We start from the raw sequence: 26104 nt of genomic DNA on the forward strand, positions 1-26104 counted from the left end.
GATTTACTATGACCTGGATGACTCAGAACCGTCATCACCCAATTGTGTTTTTGTTCCCATCAGTTTTGCTTATTTTTTCTTATGTAGAATCATTCACTTATTTTCTGACCTTCACATTTGGCTGATTAGGTTTTACTGATACTGTGTGTCTCTGTTTATTGCTGTGTTTTTGTGCAGTCTGGTGACAGTTAACAGCTGTGTTTGCAGCGATACTGTCTTGTTTTGACCTTCTGTTATGATAAACAACAGAGGTTGAACCCAAATGCACGACTCGACTCGGGTGATTCTGTTCAAGGTGAGATTTATTGTGACCCAGTGAAAAGTACCACAGTGCAGGAGGGAATAATGGCGTGCTAGGAGGGGTCCCGGGTTCCCACGAGGAGTGCTGGTGGTGCTGGGTGAAAACGTGGTGATCTCCCCGGAAATGGTGGAGCCGCGTCTCAACGCGGTCTGCGTCTTGCTGGTCGGGAGCTTCCCTAGGATGGAGGTCGGATGGCTGCAGTGACCAGCAGTGGCAGGAGGAGACGAACAGGCGTGGGAGCAAGTAGGCAGACGAGCTGGCAGGCAGGCAGGCAGGCAGGCAGGCAGGATTAACTGGGCAGAGGAATCAACAGGTTAGGGATGCTGCACAAGCGAAAAACACACAAGAGATAACTAGAGGCCGGTGTCAAACTAGGTACCGCTCAGGCTGAGAGTATGAACTGGCGACGAGTGGTTGGAAATCCGGAGGTTATATGGAGAGGTTGATTAGTGGGATGAGATGCACCTGGCTCTACCTGCTGGAGAGAGAAGACCACGCCCATGCACAAACTGACTGGGAAGGGAAGAGATGAGGATCAAACATACACAGAGCAAACACAAAGGAGAGGAGGGGCTGCCATGATGTAGATCATGACACCTTCAGGGCTACTGTACGAACGGATGGGGATTCAAAGAAAGAGAAGTGCCATAATGATGAGAGTCATAATGACTTTCAGACATGTTTACAGAAAAAAGTGCATTTGCAATGACGTAGGACTATTATGATTGCATTGAAAAGCTTTTTTATTTTTTTTATTTTTTAGTATTTTTAACTTACATAACCATTTAGTGGAGTCATGTGTCAGACAAACATTTCAATAATTATTATATATGTTATGTTAATATAACTGCAGTATACACAATGGAGTCAATGTTTTTTTTTTATTAATTTCGATTAAATGTAGCCTTCTTTTTTTGTAATTTGAAAGTCACCAGTTATAGGACAACACTTTAAATTAACAGAAGTCACAAACATCACAGTAATGCCAAAATGAAGTCGTACATATGCGACACACAAGAAATATTGCTTCGAAATGTTTGATATGAAAGATGTTTGGAAATGAGCTTTAACAGGTTGAATAACGTGGTTTTGTGGTATCGAGTTGATTCACACACACTGGTTGCAGGAGTAAAAGGAAATTCTTCTAGGAACTAAGTTGTGATTGGATTAGTATCAATGAATATAGTGAAATATGTGATTCATGCTGCTATTTTTAGCTCAGTAATTATGTTCTGGACAGTCCCTTTGGATTGTTACACACTGAATGTGTACATTGTGTTGCTAACCGTGCATGCCATAGCAACATCATGAGAAAAAAGTCTTCTCCATTGCTCGTTTCACCTCGCTGGTGTAGCTAAACGGCTCTGTTTTAACAGCTGGCAGTTAACTGTGTCTTTCAATTTCATGAGACTATTAATAGCTATCAATAAACACATAATAAACACCTTCACATCACACTGATCCTCATTGATGTGTTGACACTTCAGAACATACATTTCAGTCACGTAACTTGCAGAAATAATACAGTGATCAAACTGCAAGGGGCGAACCGTCAGGAATAATCAATTATTGCCATTTTTCTCTTATTTTATTTTATTGATTGTCCCTCTGCCTTCAAGTCTCTGTATTGCTGTGTACACCTCTCCTTCAGCAGTTCATGAATTTAAAGGGATAACGATTGACGGCTCACATGCCAGCGTTCTAAAATAGGGACAGAAGGAAAGTAGTTAGCTCTCAGTGAAACATAGCAGATGCCCATTGTGGTTTTAAAAGCTTCAGTGTTCGATATTTGAAACGACAAGCTATGTTGTAAAGAAGCGTCACTAGCTCGATTACCTTCAACTGAAATGCGCAAACTTCTTTTGAAGTCCAGAGTCTAAGTGGTCCCTAAAAACCACATTTTTCTGTCTTTTTCCTAAATGGGCTCTAATTGCAACACAAATGAATGTTGAAACCAAAATGCATTCATGGAGTTTAAGACATGGGTTTGAATAGAGCAGGGGTGGTTCTAGGGGGGGATCAACAGGGGCCAATGCCCCCATAACTCCGAGTCTGGACCCCCCTGTGGCCCCCCGACAGGGAGTCCGCATCAATAATACAATGACAGATTTCTTGCAATGAAAGGCAGAAATAAAGTGTCTCAGCAGTTTACTACCCAATCAAATTTGCTGAAATTGTTAACACTGTTTTGTCTGAATGAGGGATTTATCTTTTTTTCCGGGTTGTATGTATGTGCCCCCTAACAAAAAAGCCGGCCCCAACCTGGCCCCCCTATTAAAACTGGTCTAGAACTGCCACTGGAGTAGAGTGATCAGTTGAAAGCAGTGTTTGTCTGTAAAGGGTCAGGGACACGACAAACTGTAACTGGTGGTCATATTAAAATCTGCTGAGAAATATTAACACACAGACGACAAACCAACAACAACAACAAAAGTGTTCATCCGTACCCCTCAGCCAAATCTTTATCATCTGTGAAAGCTTCTTGTTCTCAGGTCTCTCTGCAAAAGGAGATCCGAACAGCTGTCAGTGGTTTGTGTCGCACCACTCCATACTTCTTCGGACACTTGGTGAAGATGAAAGACGATTTTTCACAGGAAGTCGGATCATCTCCATCTTTGATCGTGGCGACCTAAAAGAGATATTCCATTGTGTTGGGACCAAAAGAAAATTGAAATGCCAGAAATGCTTTTCTTCTGCAGTTAGTTTTGAGCATTGGTCTGTATTCTTAATTCATAAATAAGGCTACAGCGGCCGACAACGTGTGGTGGCATTTTGCAGCCAGTAAATCGGATTATCCTGCTCAGGTTTTCTGCTTTCGTGAGCTTATCTGTGTCTCTTTTGAAGTGAAATGCCCAATTGCCTTTATCTGTGGTTAAAAACAGACGCATGTGAGTGGATGCGTGGATGTCACAATCATGTTTAAGTGTCACTTCAGCATACACAGCTCTTACACGTACGTGTATAAAGACACACTCAGATTTCTTTTTATTCTAAAGCAATGATTTCTGTAAGGACCCAGAGACAGTTTTGAGACATTTCTCTTTCAACTATAGATGACCCTTGTGTCCTTCTATTTGGTATTGTAGGAGATTCATATTCAGATGATAAAACTTCAGTCACTTTTGTAGAAAGATTCCTTGAAGTGTCGACGCTTTCTTTTTCGTTAAGGCCAATGCACGCAGTGGCATAAGGGCATTCACAGCTAGCATCACTGCAAATGGCTCCCACAGGAAATAATTCAAAAAGAACTAGAGCGTCGGATAAATCTCTTCTCTCACTCAAAAATTCAAGGACTTAAGACGTTGCACATTTTTTGCAAAAGCTTATAAAGAAAAAGGCGCTGATGGGCTGCCGGCTACAGAGCATATAAACCCATGAACCACCCGCTATACTGATTCTCTTTTTATTCTTGTTTCTTCGATCGACTCTGAGTTTCTGTTGCTTGTGTGCGAGGCTCTGACTGGGTCGGGTCCTTCTTGCAATTCTAAACGCCTACACTCATGCTCGAACCCAAAACCCATCAAGGTCCTTCAAAAGAGACCTCTTCGCTCTCTACACCGAGAGCTGAAGCTTGAGATAAGGTGTTTGAGGTTGTAGCCCCAAGATTATGGAAAAGCCTCCTACACGCTATCAGATCTGACACCCATCACTGACACTTTGAAAGACTGTCTCACATCCTGTCTTTTTACCATTGGCCTTTACATCTGCACGACATTGGTGTATTAGTGTGTGTGTGTGTGTGTTTGACTGGTGTGGTCTATCGATTGTTTTATATCTGTCTAAAGCGCTTATTGCTTCTTTTCTTGCACACCAATTAATTTCTGTTTTTAAAATGAACCCCTGGAATAAACTTGGACTCACACATGGAAAATATGTTTGTACCTTATGAGTCACTGTATATATGAGCTGCTATATATATATCATACTGTGTTTTAAAATACAGTTAACACAATTGATTATTTGTGAAGAAGGTGAGGGTATGAAACATATGGCTGCATCTTAACTTAGCAATCACAGCCTACGATATAACAAGCCTCCTTAAACGGTCACGAAAAAAACTGTTACCGCAGGAAGAAAATGCATTTTCCGTGTATTTTTGTTTGCTTTTAATCAATGTTTTACGCAAAAGGGGAATTTTGAAGACATATTTAACACAATCAGGAGGATATTGGGCTCTAGTTTTCTTTTATCTTCTTCTCACTCATGAAATTAGGAAATCTGGAGAAAAGGTTTCTTTAAAGAGGTCATATTATGCTTAAAGGTGCAATATGGAATATGAGCTGAATGCCGCCATCTAGTGTCTCAAGATCGTAGTCACGACAACAAAAAAGTAATTCCAGCAGTCGGGTTGCCAGGTTTGGACAGGGCAGGAGGATTGAGCCGCCTCCGTTTCCTCCGTTTACTGGGTGTGGAGGTCGATGGGTCACGATCAGTATTCTCATATCTAGTATCAACGTGATATAATGAAAATAAGTATAGCAGAGGAGTTTGACCGACAGGTAATGTAACCCGGGTGGGAAAACCCTTATTTATTTATAATATCTTCCCTTATAAAGCAAGAGGTCATGTGATTGCACCGTACGTCATCACGTCACGTCATTAGAGCGCGACCAGTCGCGGTAACATGACCCGGCTGTGGCTTGCTGCCAGCAGTAGCGAGAGGAGCAGGCAGGGGAAATGTTTGCTGCAGGTACGTCGTATCATCGTTCATTTAATTCAACATCAGCCATTCCAGATCTAAATGCAATAACTGTTGAAACATAGGAGCCGACTACCAGAGCCGCTGAACCTCAGAATTGGAGCCGTATGCTGATTTAATCACGGACTTTGGTGAGTCGCGCTAACGCTATTCATTTGAATGGCGTTGGCTTAGCCTAGCCGCTACCTGTTGATTGTCGGAGCGGTTAAGTGTCTTGTATGCCTAGTTCTCTGAATGTGTCCTGCCACATGAAGTGTTAGAAGTGTGACGTGATTTTATGATTGTGTGTATTATCTTTGTGGCAAGAATTGAATGTACTGAAGCTCTTTAAGCTAGTCACTTACATGCAGTCCAGGTAGTTGCTGGTACTGCTATGCATTTTGGTCTGGATGCTTGTCTTGGTGATACTGACGTACTGTGATGAATATTTTGATATAACAAATATTATGTTAATGATTTATATCGATTTATATATATCATGCTGTGATTATATTGTACAATATTGGAATTATTGAATTTGAGATGCTGCTATTTATTTAATGCAGCCTGTGTTAATTGGTTGTAGTATTTCTTGAATGTTGTGTGCACACTAGATATTTAATTGGACATGTTTTCCATACAGGCCAGGTTGATGGCGAGCTGAGAATTAGCCTGGGCACCAAGCCTGAAGACTGTGTCTCGAGAAAAGCCAACAGAACCCCCACTGCTCTGGTCAGGCTGGTAGGAGGCTCCTTTAGGCAGCCGCTCCCTTTTCCTAATTGTTTGGCCCCTCGCAACTCACTAACGGCCCCTACACACAGCACACACACTCACCTTCCAACCCTTGGACTTTTCCCCTTCCCCATTGGACACTAATCCGTTGGGCCGTTGCATTGCGGTAGAGTTTGAACTCTGTTCTTTGGCATTTGGGCCTGGTTAGTACTTGGATGGGAGACTGCCTGGGAATACCAGGTGCTCATGAATTATATGTGCACTGTGAGTCCTCCGATGTTTACTGATGAAATTAATTGTACATACTGATGTTTTTTCGAATGGCCATTTGTATTTGCATTCCATATTTCTATTGTTATTATATTTAATGTTATTGGTATTCCACTATTATAATATATGGTGTCACTAAAATCTTACTGTGTTCCGTGTCTCACTCTCCGCTCCTAGAGCTGAATCTAGTTTTCTGATCCTAGCCCAGATAATAATGTTGTGGCTATCTGTTAGTACATAAACTGTGCATTAATAGGGTAGCATACATGCTACATAACGTGGCGAGCCAGCCAGGAGCGGAGAAAGACCTGAACATTTTATCAATACATTTATTGTGTAAACATGGACATATTCGAGAAACGTGGCATTAAGATTCCAAATGCAGTTTTGATAAAGGAAGCGACAACAACCGAAACAGATGATGAGGTAATCGACTTTTTACAGCAATACGGTTCTATTTTAAAATCTGAATGTATTGATGAACCCGATTCCGCTTTTCACAACTCGATCGTGGCTGAATATAATTCAGGTGCTGCGTTAGCTGCCTTACGTCCAATTTTACCATATACATATAAGTGTAATGATGCTGAGACTACCTACAAGATCTTGGACTTATCTACAGTCTGTGCGCACGAGGTAGGGAAGTTGCAAACTCAAAACTACCTTTCTGAATTACAAAAAGTCGCAAAATTGACCGGCCAAGATTTTGCGGTTGTCCTTAATGGGGTGATGTCTCTGCTTGGTCAGTCAGTCACCCAGCTCAATCCCACTGCCAGTGACGATGAGTCTCCTTCGGAGGACGATGAAAAGCCACCACCACCTGCTGCCACAGTCGGTCTGCAGGTGTCCCCACTGCTTCCTGCTGCTACCTTTGGTCCCCCAGTTGGTCTTGCTGGTTCAGACCAGAACACTAAGCCACAGCCAAGGGTCCAGCCAGCCCCCACAGCCCAACACGCCTCAAGAACTGCTTTGCCAGCCATGTCACATGCCAACCTTGATCCACCTGAAGTGCGCTATGTGGTCGAGCACATCGTCAAGAACGACGACAGCAGTCTGCATTTCACACAGCGTCTCAGAGCCTTCTCTGGAAGATCGCCCAGGCCCCAAACCGAGTCAGACTATGACACATGGCGGTCTGGAGTTGAGCTGTTATTGAAAGATCCTGCCATGTCTGACCTACAGCGTTCACGCAAGATTTTTGACAGTTTGTTACCACCTGCTGCTGACATGGTTAAGCACCTGAGACCCGACACTCAACCAACAGTGTATCTACAGACCCTCGACTCGGCGTATGGCACGGTGCAGGATGGCGATGAGTTGTACGCCAAATTTATGGATACTTTCCAGGATGCTGGAGAGAAGCCGTCCAACTATCTACAACGGTTGCAGGTGGCGCTGAATCAGGCTGTGAAACGAGGTGGAGTCTTAAACAAAGACTTTGGTCGACACCTACTGACCCAGTTCTGCCGTGGCTGTTGGGACAATTCTCTCATCACAGAACTCCAATTAAAACAACGAAAATATAATCCCCCATCGTTTGCTGAATTCCTGCTCCTTCTGCGAACTGAGGAAGATCGTGAAGCTGCAAAAGCCATCCGCATGAAGCAACATCTTGGCTCATCACGATCCAGAGTTGCAACCCATGCGCAGTATGCCTACACCGACAGTGCAGAGAAAGGAGAGATTGCTGCACTCACCAACACCACTCAGCAACTCGCTCAACAACTGGCAGATATACAAAAGCAGCTTGTAGCCCTCACCACTGCCCAGTCAAGCTTAAGCTCTAGTCAGTCCGCTGCTTTCAAGTCCACACCTGGCCGCAAGTTGGGTGAGGGGCAGAGGGCGGGCAAGCCACCAAAGAACCCGTCTTCTGTCCCTAAGGCCGGCTACTGCTATCGGTGTGGTGAAGATGGCCATATAAAGACCCATTGTGATAATCCCCCAAACTCTGCACTTGTCGCTGCAAAGAGGAAGCAGTTCACCGAGAAGCAGCAAAGATGGCAGAAATCAAACCCTACTTCAAGACATCCTTTAAACTAGAGTCAGTTCCAGTTGTGGGGCGAACCGGAACTGGTGTGGACCCACAATGTCCCAACCTGAGAAGCCATGTTGAATGTCATGAAGTAGCCCAGACCACCCCCGCTGGTTCAGCTTGGTTACCCAAAGGCTTGGTCGGATCTCGCTGCACCGCTAACCTCAAAATTTCTGGTGAAGAATTTGATTGTCTGTTGGACACAGGATCGCAAGTCACTACAATCCCGGTGTCATTCTATAACCAGCATTTTGCGGATCAGCCTGTGAAACCCTTGTGTGATTTACTGCAAGTTGAAGGAGCCGCAGGGCAAGCAGTTCCTTATCTTGGATATGTAGAGATGGTGGTCACATTCCCCAGTGAGTTCCTGGGAGTGGATTTGGATGTCGCCACACTGGCGCTTGTTGTTCCTGATGTCGGAGCCCATCAGTCCCCAGTGTTAATTGGCATGAACACCCTGGAGCCACTATACAACCAGTACATGGGGAGTGAATACGCCAACTTCCAGCCGACTGCGCATGGCTATAAAGCAGTGCTCAAACTACTGCAGCTCCGCCTTCAGCAGCACCAGGTGGGCAGCGATGGAGTGGTGAGGCTAGCCAGCACGTCTCCCATCCTCATCCCTGCTGGTCGTACCATTTGCATGGCTGGCTTCATCCATACCAGCATGCTGTCTCCTAGGCAATGGGTGCTTGTGGAGCATCCAGCCTCACCAATGCCAGGTGGGCTGTGTGTCAAGAACTCTTTGGTTATGCTCCCAAGCCAATCCCATCCGAAGATCCCAGTCATCCTCAGCAATGAGTCAGACCAGGATGTGACCATTTCACCTCTCTCCACCATCGCTGAACTTGCAGTCTCACCCCAGATCTTATCACACACTGTGTCAATGAAACGTTCATCATCAGAAACTTCTCCTGCTCTGAAGTTGGATTTTGGGGAATCGCCTATCCCGCCAGAGTGGAAGAGGAGAATCACTGAGAAGCTCAACAAGATTCCTGATGTTTTTGCACTTAGTGCTATGGACTTTGGATGCACAGACAAGGTGAAGCATCATATAAAGCTGCATGACGAAACTCCATTCAAGCATAGAGCCAGACCCATCCACCCTAGAGACATCGAAGCAGTCCGACAACATCTAAGGGACCTTCTGGAGGCTGGTGTCATTCGTGAATCGGAATCATCATTTTCATCACCAATTGTCGTGGTCCGCAAGAAGAACGGTGACATACGCTTGTGTATTGATTACAGGAAGCTGAACCTACAGACGGTTAAGGACGCCTACCCCCTGCCAAACCTGGAGGAGTCTCTGTCCGCTTTGTCCGGGTCCAAATGGTTCAGCGTCCTTGACTTAAAATCTGGTTATTACCAGATCGAAATGAATGAAGAGGACAAAGCTAAGACAGCTTTTGTGACACCCATTGGATTTTGGGAATTCAACAGAATGCCTCAAGGAGTAACAAACGCTCCATCTACATTCCAGCGGTTAATGGAGAAGAGCATGGGCAATCTCCATTTGAAAGAAGTTCTGGTTTTCCTCGATGATCTTATTGTCTTTTCAGATACGCTAGAGGAGCATGAGCAGAGGTTGCTGCGAGTATTACATCGCTTGGAAGAATACGGTCTGGAGCTCTCTCCCGAGAAATGTAAATTTTTCCAGACGTCTGTTAGATATCTGGGACACATCGTTTCGGAGAAGGGAGTTGAGACTGATCCAGATAAGATCCTTGTGCTAAAATCCTGGCCAATTCCAAGAACTTTGAAGGAGCTCAAGTCGTTCCTAGGATTTGCTGGATATTACCGGAGGTTCATAAAAGGGTACTCTGCCATCGCAAAACCCCTCAATGATTTGACACGTGGCTATACACCCACCTCCAAGGCCCAGAAAAGGTCTAGTCCAGTAAGAATCCAGGACCCAAAACAACCCTTTGGAGGGCGATGGACCCCCACTTGCCAGCTTGCATTTGAACTGCTCATTGAGAAGTTGACCAGTCCCCCAGTTCTTGGCTTCGCTGACCCAAAACTGCAATATATTTTGCATACTGACGCCAGCATCACCGGGCTCGGGGCAGCTTTATACCAGGAACAGGAGGGTCAGCTGAGAGTAATCGCTTATGCCAGCCGTGGTCTGTCAGCAAGCGAGTCGAGGTATCCTGCACATAAGTTAGAATTTCTTGCGCTGAAGTGGAGTGTGTGTGAAAAGTTCCATGACTACCTCTATGGAGCCAACTTTGTGGTAGTGACTGACAACAACCCACTCACTTACCTGTTAACAACAGCGAAGTTGGATGCCGCCAGTCACAGATGGCTTGCTGCCCTGTCCACCTACACTTTCAAGCTGCAATATCGAGCTGGGAAGCAAAACCTCGACGCTGACGCTCTATCGCGCCGCCCTCACAGCCACCCTGCTGACCTGATAGAACCCAAAGATTGGGACATGATCAACAAGTTTACGTCAGAGCGTGTCATTACACCTGGTGAATTGGAAGAACTCGACCCAGATGTAATTTCTGCCATCTGCCACCGCTGTCTTGTCACTAGTCAGCCTAGCAGTGTGGCAGGGAGTCCCATCGCCTTGGTTGAGTCCCTGAGCCTGTCGGCTAAAGCCGTTCCTGACTGCTATGCTAGTGAAGACCTCCATGGCCTACCTGTTGTTCCCTCTTTGTCACACCTGGACCTCAAAGGAGAGCAACGTGCTGATCCAGTCATAAGGGAGGTCATCCACCAGATGGAGACTGGGGAGAAGGTTCCCCCAACGGCAAGGCAAGAACTTCCAGACCTTGTGTTGTTGCTGAGGGAGCTGAACCGTCTCGAGCTTCAAGAGGACATCTTGTACCGAAGGAGGCAAGACGGAGAACAAGTCTTGTTCCAGCTGGTGTTACCGGAGGAGCTGAGGTCAGTAGTGGTTGCAAGCTTGCATAATGACATGGGTCACATGGGCATTGAGCGGACCGTAGATCTTGTACGCTCCCGGTTCTTCTGGCCTCGCATGGCAGCTGATATTGAAACCAAGATCAAGACCTGTAGCCGTTGTGTGAGACGCAAGACACTCCCAGAAAGATCAGCTCCACTTGTTAACATTAAGACCACTCGTATCTTGGAGTTACTCTGCATGGACTATCTGTCACTTGAACCAGATCAAAGTAATACAAAAGACATTCTTGTCTTCACCGATCACTTTACAAAGTTTGCAATAGCCATTCCCACAGCAAACCAAAAGGCGAAAACAGTGGCAAAATGTCTATGGGAGAACTTTATAGTGTGCTACGGGATACCGGAACGCCTCCACACTGACCAAGGGCCTGATTTCGAGTCGAAGTTGATTAAAGAACTTTGCCAACTCGCTGGGATTGTAAAAACCCGAACAACCCCTTACCATCCTCGGGGGAACCCAGTTGAGAGATTCAACCGGACCCTGCTCAACATGCTTGGGACGCTGGAGCACAAGCAGAAAGCTAGATGGAAAGACTACGTGAAAACGTTAGTGCACGCTTACAACTGCACACGGAATGATGTCACCGGCTTTACACCATACGAATTAATGTTTGGCCGCTCACCGCGTCTTCCAGTAGATCTGGCTTTTGGCTTGCCTGTGCGGGGGCATCAGTCTACTTCTCATTCCCAGTATGTTGAGAACCTGCGGTCCAGAATCGAAGAGAGCTTTCAGATAGCTTCGAAGAATGCTGTAAAATCTGGCGAAAGAAATAAAACCCGCTTTGATCAGCGGGTTACTCCGTCGAGTCTGGAGGAAGGTGACCGCGTTTTGGTGCGAAATGTCAGACTTCGTGGCAAGCACAAACTTGAGGACAAATGGGAGCAAGATGTGTATGTCGTGGTGAAACGTGCTGGAGACCTGCCTGTGTATACAGTGCGGCCTGAGGACAGGGCAGATCGACCAACTCGTACGCTACACCGAGATTTACTTCTCCCATGTTCCTTCTTGCCAGCATGTGGTGATCCAGATCCTGCGCCAGTTACACCCTCACGTCGTCCCCAAACCCGGAGCCAGAAACTAGCCAGTGCTGATCACACTGAAGACCTGGTAGAGGAGGAAGATGGATGGAATGTGCCTGACGTCCAGATCCAGCCAGACACATTCCAGTTCCAAAGTTTATCTGTTGAACCCGCTTCTGGATTCAGTTCTCAGCCTTTACCCGGGGCTGCTGTTGCACCTGTGTCCTTGGAGGACCCTGTGGTTTCTGCTCCTGAACCCTTGTATTTATCTGCTGATGGGGAGTCCTCTGCTGGGTCCGAAGCTGCTCTACCTGTGGGAGAAGAGGAGCTTGAGCCTGGTGAAACCTTACCTGAAACTGAAGGAATACAGCTTACCTGTGTTCCTGGAAATCTACTTGTTGAAGAACCAGTGCGCCCTGACCAAGCAGAGACATCATCCAGCCAAAGGGAGCGATTGCTCAGTCCACCTCCGATATCGGTTGAAGCTCCAGACTTAGCTGATCCAGTTGTTGAATTGGGTCCTGCCGTCAGGCGTTCTAGTCGGCAGCGTCAACCTCCTAATCGCCTTCAATATGCGGCATTGGGTAATCCGCTTATTTCGGTCGTACAGACGCTATTTCATGGTTTTGTTGATGCTTATAGTGAAGCCCTTGGTACCGCTGCAGCAACTGGCCTTGGGCAATCTCGTGTTTACGATGTTTAGCATGCATCAGGGGTTGCATGGTATAAAGGGGGGAGGGTGTAACCCGGGTGGGAAAACCCTTATTTATTTATAATATTTTCCCTTATAAAGCAAGAGGTCATGTGATTGCACCGTACGTCATCACGTCACGTCATTAGAGCGCGACCAGTCGCGGTAACATGACCCGGCTGTGGCTTGCTGCCAGCAGTAGCGAGAGGAGCAGGCAGGGGAAATGTTTGCTGCAGGTACGTCGTATCATCGTTCATTTAATTCAACATCAGCCATTCCAGATCTAAATGCAATAACTGTTGAAACATAGGAGCCGACTACCAGAGCCGCTGAACCTCAGAATTGGAGCCGTATGCTGATTTAATCACGGACTTTGGTGAGTCGCGCTAACGCTATTCATTTGAATGGCGTTGGCTTAGCCTAGCCGCTACCTGTTGATTGTCGGAGCGGTTAAGTGTCTTGTATGCCTAGTTCTCTGAATGTGTCCTGCCACATGAAGTGTTAGAAGTGTGACGTGATTTTATGATTGTGTGTATTATCTTTGTGGCAAGAATTGAATGTACTGAAGCTCTTTAAGCTAGTCACTTACATGCAGTCCAGGTAGTTGCTGGTACTGCCAGCATTTTGGTCTGGATGCTTGTCTTGGTGATACTGACGTACTGTGATGAATATTTTGATATAACAAATATTATGTTAATGATTTATATCGATTTATATATATCATGCTGTGATTATATTGTACAATATTGGAATTATTGAATTTGAGATGCTGCTATTTATTTAATGCAGCCTGTGTTAATTGGTTGTAGTATTTCTTGAATGTTGTGTGCACACTAGATATTTAATTGGACCTGTTTTCCATACAGGCCAGGTTGATGGCGAGCTGAGAATTAGCCTGGGCACCAAGCCTGAAGACTGTGTCTCGAGAAAAGCCAACAGAACCCCCACTGCTCTGGTCAGGCTGGTAGGAGGCTCCTTTAGGCAGCCGCTCCCTTTTCCTAATTGTTTGGCCCCTCGCAACTCACTAACGGCCCCTACACACAGCACACACACTCACCTTCCAATCCTTGGACTTTTCCCCTTCCCCATTGGACACTAATCCGTTGGGCCGTTGCATTGCGGTAGAGTTTGAACTCTGTTCTTTGGCATTTGGGCCTGGTTAGTACTTGGATGGGAGACTGCCTGGGAATACCAGGTGCTCATGAATTATATGTGCACTGTGAGTCCTCCGATGTTTACTGATGAAATTAATTGTACATACTGATGTTTTTTCGAATGGCCATTTGTATTTGCATTCCATATTTCTATTGTTATTATATTTAATGTTATTGGTATTCCACTATTATAATATATGGTGTCACTAAAATCTTACTGTGTTCCGTGTCTCACTCTCCGCTCCTAGAGCTGAATCTAGTTTTCTGATCCTAGCCCAGATAATAATGTTGTGGCTATCTGTTAGTACATAAACTGTGCATTAATAGGGTAGCATACATGCTACAGTAACGTTAGCTAAGTTAGCAAGCTAGTTAGCTTACCGATCCAGGAGAAAGTTCGCCATTTCCGCATGTGTTTTGATGCCGTGGAAATCCTTTACCTGAGTCCATCGAGCGTGTGCTTCACCGATATTTACTCTGGTTTTTGCTCTTCTCCGGTCACTCAGCTGCTGGGACAGATAACGCACCGTTCGCTGGGGCTCTGAAGAGCTTGCAGACTCCGCAATTTTACCCAGTGTCATCCTAGCTGTGCCGAGCTTTGCCGAGCATTGCCGAGGTTGTGAAATTGGCAACCCGCAATGCCGGCCACTGTTTGGCTGGTACGATGTAAACAGGAAGTCATTGTCGAACCCGTCAAAATTTCTTAAATTATTTATTTCAGACTAAATATAATTTTTCAAGGAAACGCATTACTTTTAATCTGCGCCCCTCTAAACGCCCCGTGGATGTATTATTTTTGAAAAAATATAGCTTTTAATAAGCATATTACATATTCAACCTTTAATATGTATTTATGCGACGCCTGTTACATAATGAAGCCCATATGTTACAGAAGTTACAAGGCTCGACTTCAAACCAGGTGTTTCAGGCAGTGCAGCAGCATTTTCTGTGGAAGAGAGCAACTTTGGCGTGGACCATTCACAAGCACAAAACGCTTAATAACACAACGAAGGATAGGCAAAAACCCAAAAAGCCCAATATGACCTCTTAATAAAATAAAGGTAACCTCTGTGGAGTGTACTGAATTGAATAGAGGTAGGTTGTTAGGATGTATTCATATGTAATAATATTGATGTTTGCTGTGGGTACTTGTGATATGACACTGCTGCTACATTCAGTGTTCAGTGTCACAAGTCGGAACTCGAGCTGAGGGTAAACTGTACAGCACAAATATGACGCACGTCGTGACTGAGATGCAAAATACAAAGGCAGTCAAGCTAAATACAAGGCTGCTGACAGCTTGTGATAGAAGGTTCTGTCACATCTACATTGTCAGATAAAGAACCGCCCCCTCTCTAATCAATAGCATAACCACCTCCAGGGGAAAAGCAAACAACCTTTTAAATAACCTCACAGCAGAAATAATACTTGAAAATAAGGAGTTGTGCATTTTGGATGTTAATGAATAACGAGACAACTGGCACGTCAACTTTGTCTCAAGGTTTGCTGAATCTGAAGATGCAGAAAATTAAATAGTCACTAAATAGTAAAATGTTTATCATCTTTAAATCCAACAAAATAACTACTGCCAAAACAAGATTTCAACATTTCAAAATTGTAGACTTGGTTGAAAATACGTTTTCCTGTCTGTTAAAGTCGAGTGTGTGCAAAATTGGACGTGAGCACTATCTTTGGTTCAAGAACAACTTGAGAGTTTAGTCTAAATGGACTGGAAAGGTTTAACCTGTCAATGATCATGGTTTATTCATTAGACTTCACAGACAGTGAATGTCTTCAGTCTGCAGTTTATATTGCGTTTTGAACTCAGTTGAGGGTGGAATTATATGGAGCACTGAAACAACCTAAGGACAATTACACAAACCGAACCAATAAAGAAAATAGCTCAAGTATGTATGCCATTAAGTGCATCAAAAATACTCAAAACAAATATACGCATCAATTCATATTTAAGATGTTGCTATGTCTGTTTTAAATTTACTTCCACATTTATTTACCCTCATATTAATTCTCCTGTTTATTTTCTTTGTCATGTGTTTTACTATTTTTTCTCAATAAATCAAAATTATTTTGGTAGATCGTTATGTATTACCTTGCAAAATGCAAGGGGAAAGTAATAAATAAATAAATAGATGAATAAATAAATACATGGAAACTATAATGGGAGAGTAAATAAATAGTTTAATTAACACAAAAGTAAAAAAAATACAGAAATAAATTAAAAGGGAAATAGCAATATATGTCACATTCTATTAATTAGCTAAAAGCTACATTCAATTTTAATTTTTTTTTGGTGCACTTAATGGCATATTAATTTATGTATTGAACCATTTATTCATATCTTCTCTATCTATCTTCTCTATCTCTTTGATTTTGGCACTCTTATTCCTCATAGAGCGACTGCAACACAGATTTTGGTAGACTGTTTAGTAGAATCTTTTTTCAACCCTCAAATTTTTTTGCATAATCTTCTTTGTAAGGATTTTGTGGACAAAACCCTCCTATTTCCAAAGTTGGTCATTACTAGTAAATGTTTCTACAGTATATTACTGTGAGACTCAAGCTTTCTTGTCTGTCTCTCTACTTTTAATCTCAGCAAAGTGGCTTAAGAACCTGTTTTAAATTAACTTTCCCCTTTAGTGCTCAAGAGCGCTTTTACTTTCCACCACTGCACCCTTAGAATGACTTTAAATATATAAGTGTCATAATGAGTGGCCCGCTTCATCTGATATTCAGTCGACTGTTATTGAAGAAAAACGAGGTAAAGACACTGGACTGAAGGGCAGGCAGCTTTAAAATGTCATCCAAAGTCGTACTGTGAACATTTATCCATAAAATTAGGATTATAACTGAAGATATATTGCTTATGATGAAAAGATGATCAAAAGTTCCAGTTATAAGAAATTCTTCCAAGGTCACTTGCTCAACCCCAAACCGCCGCTTCAACGTCTCTGCTATTATGGAAATGAGTCCGGCAAACACTGAGTGACCTTATCTCCAAAGAGCCCAGGGGGATTTGGAAACACTACATTTCAAGTCTGTCTCTCAAACATATCGATAATACAGGAATCAGTGTGTGGAAGTTTGGACATGTTATATAGCAAGCTGACACATGCGGACAAACCCAAAAAACAGTGGAGGTGATTTTATTTGAAGCCAACAATATTTCTCAAGTATTGCCTCACCACACAAAGGCTGACGCAAGGAAACTCACTGAACCTTTCTGAACTCGTTATTTCATTTCTTAATAAGATGAAGTAAACTCCAATCACATGCAGCAGTATGAAGACATAATGAGAGCACGTCTTTAAGATAACATTATCATGAAAGTAATCAGATAATATTGTGTTTCTGCTAAAATCTGTATGGTTTCCTTTGTTCACTGATATGATGTATTACTGATGTTGTCTCTTCATTTAATTTCATGATTAACGGTGGGTCATTTGTCATATACACACCAAATTAGAGACAGCGTCCTGTTATTGGAAGGTTGCTGGTTCAATTCCCAGTTCCCAGATACTTAACCCCCAAACTGCTCCTGATGTGCTGGTGTCCATCGGTGTATGAATTTATGTATGAATTGCTTTGGACAAAAGCATCTGCTAAGTGCTCCTAAAATGTATAATGTAAATGTAATGGACCCGCATGGAAAAATGGGGTCATCGCAGCAGCATAGGTGAAATGCTGGAAAGCTCATTAAAAGGCACAAATAAACACTATTGACAAATTCATCGTTTCCGCAGCAAAGAGTTTCAACCGACTCAAATGCTACTTTTTTATATTTCCCACATGTAAAGTGTAATGTAATGTTCATTGAAAGAGCTGGAGACTAACAATAATGAATGAATCAAAAAATACCTGAGGACTAAGATCTTTCAAGAGAAATCTAATGTTAGAATTCACAATACTGAAAAACCTGTATCCTGAAACTCAAAAAGGAGAGAGACAAAAACATGGACTTGACACACAGCACAGTGAGGCTACTGATATTTCAGAGCCATGGCCGGGTTCATGGATTTGAACTTGCACAAACCTCGGTGAGAGAAAGGATCAATGAGTCAGGCAGAGTAGACGAACACTAAACTTAGACGACCCCTCTGCTCCTGCAGTCTCTCTCTAGAGGATGGAGGCTGGATGGCATTATGGTCATTTTGTAAAAAGTGGGGACGACAGCCTCCCCCTTCAAATCGGCCTACTGGACAGAAAACAGATTGTTGTATAATAACAGATCCCAGCGCTGGCTTCACTGCCAATCAAAAGGGGATCAAATATTCATTCTGCCGGTGACACTATGAAGTCATTTTTACAGAAATACAGATTTTACGGATACATTTCGGGTTGTTCATGTGAAGCACATGATCCGACAGCCACCGTCATCATCATAACATATCTCACACCACAGAGAGCGCACTGTGTTATTACTACATCCGCAGTTCAACAAGAGGTCAACAAATATGAAAGCAAACAGAAGCCAAGGTTTGCTCTTTATGAATGCATCTGCAAGCACGGCAGAGAGAAAGTACTGCCAGTGGTGACGGAAAATGCTTTGCTCGCCGTTACATCAGTGTCTTTGTCTGCGATGCCATCTCAGGTTTATATCCTTTACTGCAGTATTTGAAGGTCAGGTCTCTCAGAAGGCCAGCTCACGACCACAGTCATTCTCCTCAATATGTGGAGTGTGGCTCCTCTTATACAGGGAAGATGTTCCTAGAGTGTAAAATGATATTTATAGAGAGACTGGAGGCTGAAAGTCGAGGCTCCTTATGTGAAACTGTCACATTCAACTCAAAAATAAGATATGTTTTAAACTGAAGGCAAGAGGAGGTTTTCACTATTGTGGAAATATTATCAGAGCAGTGTAAAGTGTAATTAATATATCTTTTTTATTTTAGAATAATTGAGCTTATCTTTATGACTAAAATGCAATGCTAATGTGTAAGAGAAATGAACTAGATCTTGGTCCACTGATTTACAGCGACAGCAGGGAAAAACATCATGTAGCATCTTCCTAAATAGTGTTTTCAAGCCAGTTAATGTTTTTAATCCCTGCACACACGAATAGACAGAACAGAAACAGACTGGCTGTTAGTTTGATTTGTTAATCCCATGAAGAAGCAGACGTAGGAAAGCACATAGAGCAGCTTGTGGCATCGATCTTCAACCTTTTTATGGTTGTCAGATGAATGAAAGTACCTCCTCATCAACACACGTTTATTTGGCTTTAATTTAAACATTTCTCAGCTGTAAACTTTGTCATCGGTTTGGTCCAGTTTGCATTTAATATACTACCATTTAAGAATTGGATAAACTGGACATTTTAGCCATTCATCCATTATGTTTAGCCACATCAACTCTTTTTAATCACCTGAAGCACTATATGTTCTATTTTGAGCATTTATCCATTATTTTCAGTTATTATTACCACTTCATCTACAACTGTAGGATCAAGTTTTATCTAATATTTTCAGCTAACTATCTTTGTTGTATATCCATTACTTTAATCTTGTAATCTCAGCCATTAGTTCTTAGTTTGAGCAAACTTTTTCAACCATCGTTATTTCTCGACAGTATTTTATCTGCTTGCCTGCGAGCTACAGTATGCAGTGTTCTAGAGTTACAAAAGACTCAGTAAGTGGATACAAAGCCTGCACACACATTCGGCTTTTTAATTAACTTTGCAACTGCAGGAGTTTGCTGAATCTGAGAAAAAAATGTATTCTTCCCTAAATGATTCAAGCAACTGCCATGTCACTATCTAAAGGAACTGAGAAAGTATAATTAACTAAGAACACTTTTAAATGGAAGTTACTGTGAGAATAAGAATTTGAAGAAGACTCAGGCTGCTATCAGAACAGTAGCAGTCATCCTCTGTGTTTGATTGGCAGGTAATGCCTCTACCTTATTGCAATACAAACAAAGGGGAACACTGGAGATATGACTGAAAATGACACATTCAGGTTAAATATATCTTCCAACTTTTAGACAGGTGAGCTGTGAGTCAGTGACAGCCCAACCCGTTCATTCAAGTGAATTGCCACTTATCTCAGTTGAGATATTTGATTACACATAAAATATGAAATGTTTCTGCAAGTCCCCTACGTATTACTGCCACATACACCAAATCATCTATGCCTATAAATATGTGGGGAAAAAATAGAAGAAACCTCTTGAAGAGTACGAGAGAAGAGATCAATCTCCAGGGAGCATGGAATAGATGCAGTGTGCACAGAATTGACTAACATAGTAACATCAGAGGATGGACATGACAAAAAAAAGCTCAAGCACAGCATTCTAGCAGATAGAGGAGGTAAACAATGTCACAAAGGAATTAAGACAGACAGTGAAAACTACAGGATGAAGATGTGACAAATGTTTGTTTATGTACCGAGAGGGTACATTTGTGCAAGTACACCATTGATTAGTTCCAATACACCCATGTGACTTTTATATTTCTCAACACTGTGCCAGATAACCTTTGTACAGTTAATAACATAATCATAATAAAAGCTAAGCTGAAAACATACACAAACCATGTCTGCAGTGCACCTATTCAGTAGTTTCAAAAATGTGGGATACTATAGTTTTATTTTGTTTATCGCATCTGACGGTCAAACAACTGCCACATTGCCCCCTGTCGTTTAAAATGTGTAGGTACTTATTGTCTCTCAGTTTTTCCGCACATGTAACACCTAATAAAGGTATTTTCCAAACAAGTAAAGACTCAGTTGAAAATTCCTGTTATATATTTTTGGAACTTTAATTCACAGTGACCGCTTGTGTCCCATAGTCTGAAATGTTTTATTTTCATATGGTCCGTAAATTTTAAGAAACAGGTGTTTTCTCTGACTTAAACGTGCTTCTACATTTTAATTAATTAATTTTGCGACTATTTTTACGTACAGGAATGTACATTTACCTCGGTAACCAATAGTAACGCGCTGGTCCGTCAACAACAACGGTTCGACTCTCGGTCCGTTGAAATAGCTGTCCGTGGTGAAACAAGTAGGCGTTTGCTCAGCTCAGTTGTCATGTGTCGACTTAACCGACTGGTAAATTAGCTTTAATGTGAGTGTGGAAGAAGTTTAAAGAAACAATAGATTATCTACTTGACATTTAATCGGCGAAGCGGTGGACCCCCATTGTTAACGCCGTGTTAGCTGAAAACAAGTAAATGACACTCTTATCAACGTTAGCAAGAAATTTACGGTTCACCGTCTCGGCTGCATCTGTTCCTTTAGCTGGCTAACAAGAACAACCTGTTCTTATCCGATTTAAGTATGGACGCGGTTGTAAAGTTCACAAACCAAAGTCAAGGAAGGGACCGTATATTCAGGTGAGTTGTTCAGAGTTTTGTTTTTTGACTGTAAGATGTCGACGTAGTACTTTATTTGCTGAAACGTGAAGTTAAGTCCCCAGAAGAGCTGGGAGCAAAGACAGAGTGCTTTCAGTTCTTCAGTGAATCAATGAATGACAACTTTCCTCCTCCACCTTCTGTCTTTCCTTATTTCAGGGCCACCCAGTATGCATGTGCACTGTCGATATATCTGCTTCGAAACAACTCGGAAAGAAAGGACCTCGTGGCAAAACTCATAAGTCTTGAAGCCACCATGAGCGCTGGACGAAAATGTGAGTATAACTCCAACTGCAAGTAAGGGAGGGGTCGTGAGGTGGATTCAGTTGGTCCTAAATTAAATGAGGAAATCATTTATTTAAAGAAATACACTGGTAAATAGTTATCCCCTGTTGAGGATGCACTGTAAAGGCTGTATGGTGTGTTCAGTTCTATAAATGTAAAAACCACACTATGCTTACTATACATATAAGATCCTCCTGCTAAAATGTGTCACACAGAGTCCCTCCCCTTTGCCATATATTATGTATATATGTATATGCAGCTGAGTTAGCACTCTGTATTTACAGCCACACCAATGCCCTCAATTCTCAATAACTGCTCACACTGGGCTCTAAATAATCATTACTTTTATTAGGATTGATACTTTGATTATTATTTCTGCTGAATTGGGTCTAAAGCATGAAAAATGCCTCTTAAAATACCTGTGAACGGGATTAAATTGTCTATAGCTTGTTTTGTCTGATCTACAGTGTAAATAGAATTTAATAAACACACATGCATACAGTACAAGTAAAACGGATTAAAGCGGCAAATACTTTCCTTTAGGAAGATGGAACAGGCCAACGACATTCTTCGACGCTTTCAATAAATTATGAAAAAATTGTTTTAACTTTTTTTTTTAAAGCATGACAGATATATCAGTTGGCTGATATTGGCCTATCCTCAGTTTATTAGTGTGAATGCTGTAGGCACTAATTTTGTTCTTCTGGAATTTATTATTGATTGTTTTGGTATACTGCTGCTATGTCATTTTTTTAACTGTAAATTATCCTGCCTCCATTACAAATGTATCTCTGTATGGGTTTAATAACCACACGAATAGTTTAAAAGTGTCCTTATCTTTACATTCTGTGTATATACTGTATATTTGACAAGAAAATCAAGCAATAAATAGATACAGGAATGGTTTTACACCCTAACTAGCCCTAAAAACGAATATTGGTCAGGCTCCATTTTTTTGTCTTTTGCCGAGTCATTTTACAACTCACCACCTGTTTTTAAAAGTTTCCGTTAAAGCTAGTTATTTTATTTGACTCATTTTTTATTATTCCATCCCTCCTTTCCTGAGTGTATATATTATATAACCGTGATGTGTTGCATAATAATCTTCTGAATTCATTCAGGTTCTTTGTGAAATGCCCTCGAAAACCCTGTCTCGGCGCTGATTTTCTCTGTAAACATTCATAGCTCCTCTTCAAGGTCAGGATTCGATCTTGACTTGCACTCGTTAAGGCCAACAAGACAGACGCTGCTAAAGCAAATAACCGCTTAAGTTGAGCGACCATCTTCAACTTCCGTCGAGTACATTCTGTTATCAATGATTGAATTATCTGTAATGTCTGAAGATTTTTGGAACAGCCACAATTTGTAAAAAATCCATCACTTACATATTCGGCAGTTCACATAGTCATGAAGTACAGGGAAAGGTTGTACTAGCTGAACATTTGCATCTAAGCAAATGTCACGGATGACAATAGTTGTGACATTTTGGATTATAATGTGGAAAAAGATGTGAGCCATAAACCAAAAATTACACAAGTAGTCTGGTGAAATTAGCGAAACGCAAGACTTTGTTGGGTAACCCTCCTTCGTATTACTGCCATACCAGGGTGTAACTCAGGATGGTTTCAGATTCTATTCATTTCGTCTGGTGATCGGTTTAATTAGCAAAACTTGTGACTTTCGTGTCAGGTCATGTTTGTTCGTGCTATGTAAAAGCGCAATAGAAATTGCAGTGAGGTTTTTCCTCTGTGGTATCTGTGTGCCCTCCGCCCACAGGCTAATGGCTGTTTTTGGCTGAGCTGTAGTCTGTATCCTTTCCCCCACTGTGAGCTGATTGCTGGGATAGACTTTGTGTGGGTGACTGCACCAACTGTGGCTGTAATGGTGATGACCTTAAGACTGGCCCCGAGAGTTATTGATAGATCTACTTCACAAACTTTTTTGACAGCTTTGACAAGTCCTGACTGTAATATGAGTTAAAATAATTCAGAGACGGACTTGACACGTACTCCACATGGAAATGAAGGATAAGGTGCTGCCTCAGAGCAGGGTCAGGCATTAAAGACCTGGTCCTACGTGACGTTGGTGCCGTCGAGCTGTATCGGGGCAGAGGCACGGCTCTGTAGGTGTACCGCTTAATGAACTCTTCTCTGCCTCAAAGCTGCAGCCACAGGGCTCTCCTGTATCTTTGCTAAGCTTTCCTGGCTTTGGTAATGGGTGTGAAGCAGACATGCAGGTGTTTAAAGGCTCAGTAAATTAGATCTTTGATGTTAGTCTCGGTGCAATTAAGTGTTTGTTACGAATGGATTGAGGGGATGAATATTAGTCCATGTGAGCCATTCTGTGGGACTCATCCATATACATGTGCTGGCACGTCAGGCCAGCACAGCAGGGATTTGCATTTCCATCACTACAGGGGCTCAAAGGTGCTTCTTATCTTGAGTAACTGTCAAAGGAGTGGCTGTAGGTAAATACTCTTCTTCCCTGCAGTATTAACAAAGAATAGCTGCCAACAAAGCTTTGCTAATTTGGTGATAGACAAAATTAATTTAATGTAAATTCCTCCCAATAATTGTTGTTTAGTTTATGAAATCTTTGAAGCAGCAGTAACTTAACACGACTGTTGCTGAACAGCTGAAAGCGAACATGATGAAATTGTCAAATAAAGCACATTTCTGAAAGTACAAACGGGGACCCAGGAGAGAAACTAAACTTCAAACCACAGAGATTTCAGTAATAATCTACAGTGAACCAAGAGAGGAACACACAGAGACTTTCAAAAACGGCTTTCTCTCTGGTTTCCTGCATGTGTCTTGGACCCAAATGCTGAGGAAAAGCCGTGCACATATTTTCAGGTTGTCAAATATTGGCGCTGTTGGGTGACATCCAAAAGTATTTAACAAGCTGGGAATGACACTTTGTGCCATCACAGTATGTTAACACACTAAGTGAATGGAAAGTGTGAGTTATTTCATCAGAAAGAAGAAGAACACACTGTAGTTGCATGAAGCCGAACTCTGCTATGAAATGTTGAGCTGACATTTCATATTAAATTGATTACTGCTCTAATACCCTTTTTCTCCTTCCTCTTTGTCAGTGTTCAGGCTGGGAAACACAATAAATTCCATTGAGGCTGCTAAGCGAACCATGCGACTGTCTGACCGAGTACTGGGCCTGTGCCTTACTGCCGCCAACATCAACCGCGCCCTCTACTTTATCTGTGACAATGCACTTTGGGCCAGAAGTGTCGGCCTTATCCGCGATATCGACAAGGAACGGTGGAGCCTTAATGCCTCACGCTGCTACTTCCTCTCGCTGGTTATGCATCTGACCAGAGATGTTTATGTAGTTCTTCAGCTAATGGCACAGAAAGTAAGAGATAAGCACTTTAGACAGAAAATGGATCAACATGTCAGTGAGAATCCTGAAGTAGTCGACGTTGTCGTTCCACAGCTGGATGCTTTTCTTTTTGTGCTGTTGGAGAGCCTAAAATCACATCCGGCTGTTGCCTTGGACACGCTGAAGAATATTTGTGATCTCTTCATTCCCTTAGACAGGTTGGGTATTTACCAGTCAAATGCAGGTGTGGTGGGATTTTGTGGTCTGATGTCTTCACTGATCGGGATTTTGACCCTCACACATCCCGAGCTGAGAATCAAACCTTGATAACGAAGGTAGAAAAAGAACCGGATTGACCAACTTCAGATAAAAACATTATCACGACAGGGTTTCTAGCTGTAAATGTGGACTAAGGTCAGCCTTGTGCACAATGAGGTTAGGTAACATGTCACTGGCACATTTGTTTTTAACATTTATGTAGGATGAGTGATTTGCAAGAAAACTCAAGTCTGCAATAACTGAAAGACTTGCAATTTTCGAGGATGACTGGATCTGATTGTTTTGTGCCTCCCAGAAAAAGGTTGATTAAACTTATTACATCATGCTTATGAAATAGACAAAAACAATACATTGAATTTGGACCAGATGAAGTTTAAAGGGAGCAAATCAAGTTTGTATCTTAACCTTTTGTATTTATTTGTCATTTTAAAGGTCCTACAGTGTGCATTCCTGTCTTCTCTAACATAACACATAACACCAGCAGTTTTTCTAACTTTTGTACTGATTCTTACTGATGTAAGCTTTTGTATCTGCTTTTGCATCCATCTTTTTGTAAAAGTATGACCTTAATCTGAGTAGTGCCACCACTTCAGGTCCTTTGTCTTTGTTTTAAAATGCTGCTACAAGTTTTACCTCTGATGAGTGATGAATAAGTTGATCCCACAACAAAAGTGCTTCAAGCAGTTGAGACATTTCAGGGGATTAAATTACCTGTAAATTATTTGACTGTCGGCTGATTTCACTGTTTGTTAATTTATAACAATTTGTAAAAAAAAAAAAAATGATTTGGTGCATAGACAACCTGCTTTAAATAGTGGTAATATAACCATTTTAATGGAAAAAGGCACCTTTAGATCATGTGTTCACAATTAAAATCTTAATTTATTTGTTCGGAATTGTATGTTTGTGTATGTGTTTGTTTTATTATTTTCATCCAAACAAGTTCACAGGGACAAACTAGAGAACTAAAGTCCATAAAGCTGTTGGTGCACATGATATTATATGTATTAGTTTCATCTATTT

General features: G+C 42.2%; 1 protein-coding gene and 3 long non-coding RNA genes across 6 annotated transcripts; 3 read left to right on the forward strand and 1 right to left on the reverse strand.

Annotated features, from left to right (window-relative positions):
- Positions 1–284: 284 nt before the first annotated feature.
- LOC115587023 (uncharacterized) lies at positions 285–891 on the reverse strand. Its single transcript, XR_003984953.1, has 2 exons — positions 681–891; positions 285–594 (listed from the first exon to the last, which is right to left on the reverse strand). It is a non-coding gene; the product is annotated as an uncharacterized LOC115587023 (long non-coding RNA).
- A 3961-nt stretch (positions 892–4852) lies between these two features.
- Positions 4853–6122, forward strand: LOC115586171 (uncharacterized). 2 transcript variants are annotated; one of them, XR_003984829.1, is made up of 3 exons: positions 4853–4991; positions 5066–5131; positions 5623–6122. It is a non-coding gene; the product is annotated as an uncharacterized LOC115586171 (long non-coding RNA). The 2 variants fall into 2 exon arrangements; XR_003984828.1 differs by having other exon boundaries at positions 4853–5131.
- Positions 6123–12517: 6395 nt separating this feature from the next.
- Positions 12518–14021, forward strand: LOC115586172 (uncharacterized). Of its 2 annotated transcripts, XR_003984831.1 has the most exons (3): positions 12518–12891; positions 12966–13031; positions 13522–14021. It is a non-coding gene; the product is annotated as an uncharacterized LOC115586172 (long non-coding RNA). The 2 variants fall into 2 exon arrangements; XR_003984830.1 differs by having other exon boundaries at positions 12518–13031.
- Positions 14022–20785: 6764 nt separating this feature from the next.
- On the forward strand, positions 20786–25982 carry pex11a (peroxisomal biogenesis factor 11 alpha). The gene is made up of 3 exons (XM_030425965.1): positions 20786–21160; positions 21338–21453; positions 24561–25982. The coding sequence occupies exons 1-3, from the start codon at positions 21105–21107 to the stop codon at positions 25127–25129; spliced, it is 741 nt and encodes a 246-aa protein (XP_030281825.1). The 5' UTR covers positions 20786–21104; the 3' UTR covers positions 25130–25982.
- The last annotated feature ends 122 nt before the right edge of the window (positions 25983–26104 follow it).

The sequence above is a fragment of the Sparus aurata genome, chromosome 8 (genome assembly GCF_900880675.1).
Source record: "Sparus aurata chromosome 8, fSpaAur1.1, whole genome shotgun sequence".
NCBI lineage: Eukaryota > Metazoa > Chordata > Actinopteri > Spariformes > Sparidae > Sparus > Sparus aurata.

Bases quoted from the DNA above. Each gene is read 5' to 3' on its own strand.
- pex11a (XM_030425965.1), top strand. From the start codon at position 21,105: ATGGACGCGGTTGTAAAGTTCACAAACCAAAGTCAAGGAAGGGACCGT. The intron at 21,161-21,337 runs GTGAGTTGTTCA...TCCTTATTTCAG, and splicing joins GGAAGGGACCGTATATTCAG to GGCCACCCAGTATGCATGTG. The intron at 21,454-24,560 runs GTGAGTATAACT...CCTCTTTGTCAG, and splicing joins CATGAGCGCTGGACGAAAAT to TGTTCAGGCTGGGAAACACA.